An 11,378-nucleotide genomic window follows, 5' to 3' on the forward strand; every position below is an offset into this window, starting at 1 on the left:
GATGTCCAGAGCTGTTCTATTCAGGAAGTTCTTCACATTTACATTCGCATGTCCAATTGATAGCTTGATGAACTGAAAGAATAGCTAATACTTGAATTGCTGTTGAAAAGCCAATTCCTCCGTCAAGGCCGTGATGAGCGGGGGGCACAAGAGGAGTCAGAGCTGTGTTGGGCGTCGGGTCAAATCCGGGTCGGAGCCAATTCGGGCCTGGCTCGCCGGTCGGCCAGTTGGTTGGGCCAATTTTTGTTTTATAAGCTTAGTTTAGTTTGTAGGCCGGGCTATTGTTTGTTAATGTTTAGTGGTTGGGCTAGGTTGATATCCCAGGCCGGGCTTAATGTCCTTTTTTTTTTTAGATTTGTTTTTTGGGGTCGCCTGACTGGGCTCACATGAGCCCAGTCCAGCCATGGACCTGAGCCAGTCCTGACTCGAGTCGGTTGCGGAGGATCCGTAATATAATATCAATAAAGTTTAAAAATCTGAAAAATTTCGGAAAAAGATTTTATATTTTCTAAAAATTAGGAAAAAGCTTAGAAATTAGATCTTGAGGGATTTTCTTTTAAAATGTGCCAATCTTTGATCAAAATTTTTTTTATTCAAAATTGAACAAGCCCTTAAAGCTGTGCTTTGTTTTAAGGACAAATAGTCGGTCATTATTTGTGCATTTATATTTCAATTATTATTTGATAAACACTTTCAATATATTAATTTAAAAACCCTCATAGCATTAATTTGACTTAACATCAAATACCTAAACAACACACGGGTATGGGTTTAGGAAAGCCCATGCTTAATTGAGTGCCTTGGGCACACCTTTAAGTAATTCCCTAAATTTATGTTTTTTCCTCTTCGGACGGAAAAAATTAGGTGGTGGCAACTATATGCTTAGTATATCTCTTCTTAAAAAAATATACAAAATCAAGATATGTCGCTTTTTGCACTTGTGCATGTATGCTTTGTGCGTCCATCTCGCGCTTCATCATTTTATAAAATTGAATAAGGAAAAAAGCTATTCGAAGTCCTCAATTCAAGCAAGAGTAAAGGTCTCTAGGGACGAAGGAATCAATGGATGTCTCCATTACAAGCAGCAAAGTTGGATTCTTGCAAACCTTAAAATAAGAAACATAGATTAGATGCCCCAACGACAAGAAGTGTTAGAAGTAAATACTACTTGTGAAATTAGAACCCTTCAATCCTTGACTCGTCTCCACGTCCCGTCGATTCGTCGTGGATCTCTTCTGAGCTTTATCGCCGCGTATATGAAGAGACTAAGCCAGCCGAACCAAAAGAGAAGGAAAGCTGTTGCTAGAGAAAATTCTGCCGCCTTATTGGTTTTGGGGATTTGGAGTCTAAACGTAACCAAGTAAGAATAGCAGAGAAACATTATAGGCGCAACAGCGGCACTGGCGAGACGACGGTCCTTTAGTGTTAAAGCGCAGGCCCCGATTACGGCAATCGAGGCGAAAAAAGCCATGCCATTCATTATCGTGTACTCGGATAGTTGATCACCACTTAGGATAAGGTCTCCGGCTTGATGTGGTTTTCCAAGAGCAATGCTGCTGGAATTGGCGGTAACAATAGTGGAATTGGCTTGGGGATCTGGAGAGGAGTCTTGCCAATATCCCTTCGGAGGAGCAAGCCCAGCTTGGTAAGTTGCAGCTGCAACTAAGGTTGACACTATAAGCACTGTTTCGCGACTGGAATTATCTAGCTTGCCAATCCAATTTCTGTACTTCTCAAGGAAGGTTGGTTCCCTGCTATAAAACTGTGATAGAGAAATTATAGTAGTAAAACGTCTTTCTCGACGTCCTTTTTGGTGAAACCTCTCCACAACATCTGGATCGCTGTTGGGATTCTCTTGGAAGATTTCCAGAGCTGTCTTACCTTGAAAGTTCTTTACATGTACGGTCGAACATTCAATCAAGAGCTTGATGATCTGGAAGAAATGCAAAGGGAACAAAATGAAGTATGGTTCCCTTCAGTTTTCAATCACTGCTCTGTCATAAGCTTTGCCATTGTGCATAAAGTGAGCTCATGCCAAATAAATATATAAGTTTGACGATGCTAGTGATGCAACAACAAACGTACAAAGGAAAGAACTTTATTTATTAAATGCAAATTGTATGAACCAAAAGTGAGGACCCGAAATTGCCCATGTGAGTAGTAATATTGGCGAATTCTGCAAAAGTGAGGACCCGAAATATCATATTTTCCTATAAGTTTAGGACTTAATTAAGCCAACTAAATGTTTATAATTACATATTGTAAATGATTTTTAAAGTGAGGAACCGAAATGATTTTTTGTAAATGATTTTGCTAAGATTCAACTGAATAGGGAGTAATTGTCACGTCTATGAAGGGATTATTTTATGGTCAAGTTGGATTGTCCATGTTAGCTTCAATGTCATTAACTTCTATCTCGTAGATGGACTGATTATGAAAGAAGAAAAGAGATTTTTCTAATCAATAGGAGAAATACAGTAATAGAAAAGAATGGATTAGGTTAATGTTTTGTTAGATAGGAGTGATTACGATGAAAAAAGTTGAAAGGAAATTCTTCATCCAAAACCATCTGACTTGGAGTTACTTAGAGCTCAATAAAAACGAAGTTTATAGGGTTTGAAGGGAAATAATTTTAATAATATCTTTTCTCTCCACTAAATAAACTGTAAACAATGTGATCTCTGTATCGCTCCAACCGGAAACGTTGTTGGGCCAATTAAAAAAAGAACTCATAATAGCATCAGGAGCTCAAACTAGTTTTCGCACTAGCAGCCTTGAAATGAACTATGGGCTTGTGCTAAAACAGAAAAGTACAATGCTGAAAATATAAGATGACCATGAAAAGTACATCACTGAATACGATCAACTTCTTAATATTAGTATTTGATTTATTTCTAAAGCAAAAGAAAAATAGTGCTTGTTGACCTAATTTTCACAACCCATCTGAATGGCATAAAAAGTCAACTATATAAGTATGGATGGTGGGGTTTGGAGAGAAATGAAATGATTAATCACTATGGAAACAAACGAAGATAAACGAATGGATCAACCTGTAAAAAACGTACTGAATATACGGGTGGAGCCCACACTACCATGACCTTGTGCACGGGAAAATTTTCAAGAAGAGAATTGGAATTAAAAGATTGGGAGGGAAGGAGTGATATCCATCCCTCCCATAATTCCTTTTCTTCTCTCCTACGAAACAAACCGAACAAGGGGGTTCCGTTTAAGTCTCTTCTCTTCGAATGTTTCTAAAACCATGTATTTTCAGTCCCTAACATGTCATTACCATAACAATTGTTCTTGGATTAGATTATGTCGAATTCAAGGACTGAACAATACAAGCACGTACAACAATGAAATCGATGAAGAAGTATACCGGCATGAACTATACCTTGAGTTGCTGCTGTCCGGATTCATCCACAGGATGTTGCTGCTGTCCAGCCTGAAGTTGCTGCTGTCCAGATACAGCTACAGGAAGTTGCTTCTGTCCGGATACAGTCACAGGAAGTTGCTGCTGTCCGGATACAGCCATGGGTAGTTGCTGCTGTCCGTATACAGCCACAGGATGTTTGGATTAGATTATGTCGAATTCAAGGACTGGACAATACAAGCACGTACAACAACGAAATCAATGAAGTATATTGGCATGAACTATATACCTCAAGTTGCTGCTCTTTGGATACAGCCACAGGAAGTTGCTGCTGTCCGGCCTGAAGTTGCTGCTGTCGGGATACAGCTACAGGAAGTTGCTGCTGTCCAGATACAGTCACAGGAAGTTGCTGCTGTCCGGATACAGCCGTGGGTAGTTGCTGCTGTCCAGATACAGCCGCGGATACAGCCACAGGATGTTGCTGCTGTCCGGATGCAGCCACAGGAAGTTGCTGCTGTCCGGAGACAGCCGTGGTTAGTTGCTGCTGTCCGGATACAGCCACAGGAAGTTGCACAGGAAGTTACTGCTGTCCGGCCTGAAGTTGCTTCTGTCCAGATACAGCCGCAGGAAGTTGCTGCTGTCCGGATACAGCCTCAGACGCCTGCTGTCCAGATACAGCAATATGTAAGACGGTATTACCGTTTTGGTCTTTCCAGTTCAAGATTCCTGTTAGATGAACTCGCTTAAGCCATCCAAGTAAAATCTCAAGTGCTTTGATGTTGCCCTTCTTGACAGCAATGTGAACTGCAGTCTCACACTGGTTTGTCAAGCTGGAGCTCCTCTTGATCCTGCATTTCTTCCCCAGCTACAATATGTAAAGGGGTGTACCCATCTCGTCCTCGGACTCGGATCACTCCAGGGTCAAGGGTCATCAGTGCCCTCGCAGTTTTATAATCCTTTTTTAGCAAAGCCAAGTGCATGGGGCTATAACCCCTGCAATTCAGCTTTCGAGTGAACGACGGCATCAAGGTAGCTATCTCCATGGCCACTTCAGTTTTCCCGTGCTCTGCGGCTTCGTGTAGTGGAGTTTCTGTCAAGGGGCCTTCATCATCTAAGAAAATTTTGTTCCTCTTAATTAAGTTGTATAGCTCATCAACATTATCATCTTTTTTTGCTTCGAAAGGGACATTGTTTGAGGAGGGAAATGTAGCAGGAGAGGGATTTGCTCGGTGATGATGATGGATGGAAGTAGAAGTAGCGAATTTGCAGAATCATAAATAGCGCCATCGTCAACGCAATTTAATAAGGCGAGTCATTGTTTATGATTTATAAAGTAGGGACAACACAACTAGTTGGGGATCTTTCTCTGTTGGAGAAATTATATGCGAAGTTTCGCATAGTGGGAGCCCAGTCAACAAGATAATTTAAATTAATTGAAGAACTCTAATTAATCCTAGCCCAGTATTTGCGGTCTGATCTTTTCGATTTTTATATCGTTCGGTGTCATTTCTCCGCAACTACACTGAAGCCATGAAGTAGTGAGGAGTAGCAACTGAGGCATCTCCATAAATCACAACTACACCCACCCGCATTGCAAAGATAGTATCTACTTAAAACTGTGTGAAGCATACCGATTTCATTGCTCAAATTCCACTTACAGCAAACTCAATAATCTGATTAGAACTTAATAAAACTTTGACTCTTCAATTGACTAAATACCCAAATTTAAGCCCTTTTTCTGTTCTTATCCCCTCTATGGTCACAAAGATTATATCAATATCTATAAACTGGTGACTCATGAGTGGGTTGTTTGTAACTTGTTCCTCTTTAACACAATTGGCAATTGAGTTTCCCATAATCATATATTAGATGGATGCTATCGGATCAGTTCAATCTGAGAAATAACTAGTTCATATGAGAATCGGTTTGATTTTCAGATAAAAATATTGGGAATTGGTCTTGATCAATTTGATTCCCAATTCCATACCCTGAACCAATCGATTTTACTGAAAAACCGGCCTTCCAAGACTTAGTTCTAGGGTTGAACCGCTTTCAATCGATTCACTGTTAATCCCAAGTTGATCTCTCACTCTTGTGTCAGATGCCTTCCCCCCTCTCGCTCTCTCCCATTTCTCCCTCTCTTATTTCTCCTTCCCAGTTACTCGCTCTCCTCGATCTCGACTTCGTTCGCAATTCGCCACTCTCCTCTCTACTCCGAGGTACTCTCCACGTTGGATTTCGTTTTCGATTTCTTCGTGGAATGACATCTGAGCTAAATTTCCTCGGCCATCTTCGGGATAATCCCCTGAATCCATCTGAGGAGCACTAGTGTGGTCGGGGTAAGGTCAAGATTTTATTCGGTCAGTGGTGATGTCATATGCCTGAGGGTTTTTTGGATTATAGCATTAAAGCTGAAGAACTCTTGCCACTGTTTTTTTGGTGGAAAGGAAAATATTCATTTCACATTAAAGAGATACATAACTTCAAGACAAAATCATTCGTAGAGAGTTGCCATCTAGTGAAAATCTAAAAAATGAATCAACTTGACTTGCTCCTTTCATAAGAACGGATTTGTCATAGCATCATAGCACAATCGACGGCCAATCACTGAAACTCGCATCATCATCAATGCTGAACATATGTCAAGATTTCCCTTTCTAGTAGCTACATGCCAAAATGCAGACATGTCTAGGTTCAGGGTTCCCAACACTATTACTGTACAGAGATAACAACAACGCCGATAAATTGAAAGAGCACAAATAACATCTTGTAAATCCTAGATCTATATCTAGATTGGGATAGAATAACACCAAAATCCAAATCTAACTCTAAATCTGGAAAGTAGAGTTGCAAAATAGATATTAATCGATCATAAAATCACATTTAGATAAGTCCATTGTGTTACAGGAGAGAAGTAGACTTGCAGAGCGCTCGACTTTCTAGAGCAAACACCTAGAGTCAAAGCAAGCAAGCAGATCTGGAGAGAGCAGATTCTTCCAAGAAGCTTACGCTTCGATCTTTAGATCTCACAAGGACAAAACTCTCCTCTTTTGTGGAGGAAATCGACAGCAACGTCCACAAAATCATTGAAGAAGTCTTAAAGATGAAGAGACTGGCTTTTAAGGAGTGAAAATAGGGCTTTTCTAACCCGAAAAAGCAAAAAAAAAAAAAAAAAAATGGTGACCAAAATGGCTTTTCTTTTGAATGTGGGTCATTGTTTATGATTTATCTCGTGGGAACAATTAAACTGGTTAGTGGGTCTTTCTCTGTCACACAACTTGCGTGCGAAAATTCCCAACTCGTGAGCCACGATAATTTACATAGATCGAAGAAGTCTAAATTATCCAAAGTCAATAAGGTTTTGTTTGGCCACTCGAAGACTTAAAATCAAGGGGGGGAAAAGAACTCCAATCGATCGGTTGACTTCCAGCATCAGAATTCTTATCGTCCTCACATTTAAATTAATTACTGCCTTTGCATACCAGGGTGGGTATAGTTGTGATTTATCAAGATAGCCTCATCTGCTACACCCGCAATTTCATGTATTAAAAAAGAAATGGAGAAAATTATCCAATAAATCTTAAATTATTATACATCAATCAATTTAGAAATTAAAAAGAAAAAATTGTCAATGTTAACGTTGGTCATCCACTAGTTGTGCCTTATAGGACAGTTGGCGTCTACTTCAACAAATTAGGGCAAAATTAGCTAAAATAACTAAATTAAAATTTTATGACTGAGTGGCCATCCGTGTGTATAATAGGTTTTGGATTTTTTTGGTAATTTTCCTAAGAGGAATGACATCAAGATACTAAAAATTCAAACCACAAATTTTGTGCTTAGGATTAATCAGACTTCTTCAATTAATTTAAATTATCTCGATGACTTGGCTTTTTTTTTTTTTTGGTCGGTCCTATTTTATTTCTATTATAACTCTCACTCTTAGACTTTTGCTCTGTCTCCTTGCAGGGTGTGGGAGTCGAAATCCATTCTTGAAATTAAATCATCCCCACCCCTACTCCTTGAGAAGGTGGGGATTCGAACCCCCACTTTCCCCTTCCAAGTTGGAAGGGTGGCCACTAGAGCAAGCCCGAGTGGTTGACGACTTGGCTCACGTATTGGGAAAGTTCGCATGTAGGTTGTTTGACAGAGAAAGACCCACCAGCCAACGTCATTGATCCTACCGGATAAATCATGAACAATGACCCAACTTCAAGTAGTTTGGGGAGAAATGACACCCAACAATATTGGAAAAAAATAATTCTGATTACAATTAATCAACTATCCAAAACTCTTGTTTCTACACTTATCCCTGTTAAAATCCAACATCAATAAACCAATGAGTTATTGGTAGTTTTTCGTCACTCGTTCCTCTTTAATGAATTGGCAATTAAGTTTTCATGATAATAAATCACACGGCTGCCATAATAGTCCACTTACTATTAATCTCAAAGCTTTTAACCCAAAAATTTCAGGAATTCTCTCGTGAATTATAATTACATATTGTTTTAAAAAATCAGAATAAAACCACACTGCAAAATTAGATAACATGGATACCAGCTAATTGTGGGGATGGATTATTCATGTAATGTAGCTGTGAAACGAGAAAGATGAACACATTTATCTTAATAAAGGTGACATATTTATCACAGATTTATAATATAGCTACCGGCTAATTTCTGTACCTGATCTCTTTCTTCACAATGAAGACAAAGAAGCAACATCGAACTAAAGCCAAACTTGGAAGAGAGCATTGATTCCTCTTGGCCAGATTTGCCAAGATCATTTCTCGCAAGGGGCAAAGGACGAATTGGAGGAAAGTCGGCAAAGCCAAACGAAATAACGATTGATAGTAAATTTATACAAATTTAATAATTTTTAATTAAATTAATGAAGGTTAATATGATAACATTTTCGATCTGATTTAAAAAATTCTCTCTCCTAGCTGGCAAATGTTGATGTACGGGGGGGATTTTCATGATACAGAAGAGAGACAATGCCAAAACCACCTTATCACAGGGGCCACTGACAAAATTTTACCAATTAAAGATTTTGAATGGACTCAGCGTCTGATTTCTTATTTAAAACGATCATTGATTGAGGTATAATAATGCCGTTGGGGCCACACGCTCTATCGCTCATTTTAAAATTTTGGTCATGGCGTCCTTGCACTCGAGATGCATGTCCAATCCCTTGCCACGTGTATATTTTACGGTCGATGAAAATTTGCCAAGGGATAATACAAATATCACAAGCTGAGAAAGAAAAGATTGTCTAAATATGAGTGAAAGACGCATCATGGGAAGTGACAGTGAAGGGATGGTTTTTAATGCTCGGCCGGAGAGACAGAGTGCTAAAGAACAGAAACGAACTGCATGGTAACCTCACTCAGTGAACACTTCAGTGGAGATGGTGGTTCCGGTACAGTGAACGAAATGCTCCGGGCACCAACTTCACCGACTCAAAGGGAACGAAATGCTTCAGGGACCAACTTCATCCACTCAAATCGATGAGGCACAACAAAGGAAAATAACATTAATAATCTCGAAATTTTAAATCAATATGTAATTTGATTTATGAATTTTAATTTGTTTGATATATCTTTAAACTTTAACTTAGTATGTAATATAATTTATGAACTTTTAATTTATTTAATATGATCTATGAACTTTTGGAATCTATTGAAATTGGCCCTTATACTGCATGAATTTCTAGAATGACATCAAACAAATTAAAATTTCATGAATCATATTACATTTGGCCAAAGTTCCGGATCTATTTGTGCCATTATCCCAAAAAGCAACTGCCATGTTTAAGGAGTCAACACTTTTTAAAAATATCGTAACAGTTTTCTCAAGTATAAACCTTACATATCTAAGTTTAAGTAAATTACTGATTCCGTTGAGTGACAAAATGATGCGGTAAAGTCCCGAGGATACTGTTCCTAGTTCCCTAGGTGAAGGTATACACACAATCGAACCCACCTAACCACTCTACCCCGAGTCCGAGAGCAGCGGATACAATGAAACTTATAGAGAAAAGTAAAAAAAAAAAAAATGTAGTCCACATGGAATGCCCGGCGGTAATCAGTGTCAAGGAAAAAGCAAGGTTGGAGAAGAAGCCATGTCCATCAATCGGCAGCTGCGGTATCTTACTGCAGATCTCTGCTGGGCCATCACATTGCCTGTCTAAGCTGAACTAGTTCAGCCAGAACATCTTTCCGTGGCTCGGCGAGCTTGCTCTCCGAGCCTGCACCTCCGTGCCTGCACAAAACTTGGGCTCAAAACTTGTCCAAGACAAGTTAGCACTGATGATGACAAGGAGGTAGCCAGGAGGATGATACACCAAGGATCGGTTCCAAATGGTAGAGTGGCTGTCTAGATGAGTTTCCTATTCTAAACACTTCAATAAGGAATCAATGAGTTGACAAAAATGAACTCGCAAAGCCGAATATAACAAGCAAACAATTAAGGCGGGCATGACAAAATTTATATTTCTCTATCTCTTTGTTTTTCTATTTCCTGAAACAGATTGGAATAGAAATTCGTTTAGTAATACAATTTCATTTTTATTTTTGAAGAGATTTATATTTCAAAAATAAATTTGGAATAAAAATCAGAAGTTAAGATTTTTAGTTTTTTTTTTGTATTTTTGGGGCAAAAGTAAGAAAATAAAATCTGTTTTCATCGTTCACTCTCATCACCGATCGCTACCCATGGGATGCCGGATGCCCCCGCCAATTGTCGAATGCTAGCCGCCACCCCTAGAAATAGAAATTTGTTATATTATCAAACGAATTTCTATTCCAAAAATAAAAATTTGAGTCATTGGCGTACATATTATTTTGCTCAAAAACTCGTTCAAAGAATATAAATTGAGAAATCAATTTTTGCTTGCTAGAAATTAATTTATGTTCCAGAAATTTTGTCATCTGCGTATTTAGGAGATAAGATGACATATACAGAGAGTTTTCCGATGCCTAAATTTTTTGGCATGCTAGAACTGTAAACAAAAATTCGAAACTTCAATAACCCTTGACTCCAAATCAAAGGCTCTGTCATGAAAAGAACCAAATGAATCCAAAACATAAAATGTCGACTCAAAGCTCGGAACTTGCATTCAATTCTCCTTGACCTAACTTTCACAACCTAGCTGAATGGCATAAAAAATCTATTATAAGTTTGGATAGAGTTATTTGGAGAGAAATGAATTGATTAATCGCTAAGGAAATAAGAGAAGATAAAAGGATGTATCAACCTGTAAAAACTGCATCGAGCCTGCTCTCTCGTGATCTTTTGCACGAGAAAATGATCAAAAAGAGAAACTGGAAGTAGAAGTTTGGGAGGGAAGAAGTGATACTAATCCTTCTTATTCCATTTCTTCCCTCCATCAAAAGAACCGAACAAGGTGATCCCTTGATCTTCAATCGGAAAACTAGGACGTGTATTGATGTCCTTCCATCGATTCCTCCCTTTGTATCCTATGGGCTTCGTTTGATGCAAATGGGCATTTAGCGAGTCCACGCATTGATTAGAGTTTAAGAGTCGAATTCCTAGGCCTATGAGTCTGGGTTAGAGATGATGGGCTTGGTGTGGCATGAATGGATCAAGCTATTAGACCAGTTCCGAATGCAATGGTCGAATGGGTTTCAAAAATGGTCTTTTTTTCCTCGCTTTTTCTTTTAACTCTTTTGTTGATCTTTCTCTTCATTTTATTCTATTTTCTACTATTTTTATACACATTTGATTTATGGATTAAGAATCAGGTGTCAGCAATAACATTTCGTCATCGTTCTGATTGCCACAAGATCACTACTTTAAGAAAGTAATTGAATTGATATGCCCCGGCTGAGGTTCACTTATGCAGAGTTTTTTTTTTTTTTTTGTCAAGCCACTTATGTGGAGTTTTTTTTTTTTTTTTGGACAGAAACATAACTATATTCATTAAAACCGAGGATTACACTGTGCAGCTAAAAGATCAGCAGTTAACAGATCTAATAACAGAG

General features: G+C 38.7%; 1 protein-coding gene across 1 annotated transcript; it reads right to left on the minus strand.

Annotated features, from left to right (window-relative positions):
• Positions 1 to 1,049: 1,049 nt before the first annotated feature.
• LOC104417933 lies at positions 1,050 to 3,890 on the minus strand. Its single transcript, XM_039311773.1, has 3 exons — positions 3,663 to 3,890; positions 3,395 to 3,544; positions 1,050 to 1,933 (listed from the first exon to the last, which is right to left on the minus strand). Exons 2-3 carry the CDS (start codon positions 3,533 to 3,535, stop codon positions 1,187 to 1,189), a joined length of 888 nt encoding a protein of 295 aa, XP_039167707.1. The 5' UTR covers positions 3,536 to 3,544; positions 3,663 to 3,890; the 3' UTR covers positions 1,050 to 1,186.
• Between the last annotated feature and the right edge of the window lie 7,488 nt (positions 3,891 to 11,378).

This window comes from Eucalyptus grandis, chromosome 4, assembly GCF_016545825.1.
Source record: "Eucalyptus grandis isolate ANBG69807.140 chromosome 4, ASM1654582v1, whole genome shotgun sequence".
Lineage (NCBI taxonomy): Eukaryota > Viridiplantae > Streptophyta > Magnoliopsida > Myrtales > Myrtaceae > Eucalyptus > Eucalyptus grandis.

What these genes read in the sequence shown, in the direction of transcription:
- LOC104417933 (XM_039311773.1), bottom strand. Translation starts at nt 3,535, where the DNA reads ATGGCTGTATCCGGACAGCAGCAACTTCCTGTGACTGTATCCGGACAG. An exon ending in CCGGACAGCAGCAACTCAAG is followed by an intron (nt 1,934 to 3,394) that starts GTATAGTTCATG and finishes CATTTCTTCCAG; the next exon opens with ATCATCAAGCTCTTGATTGA.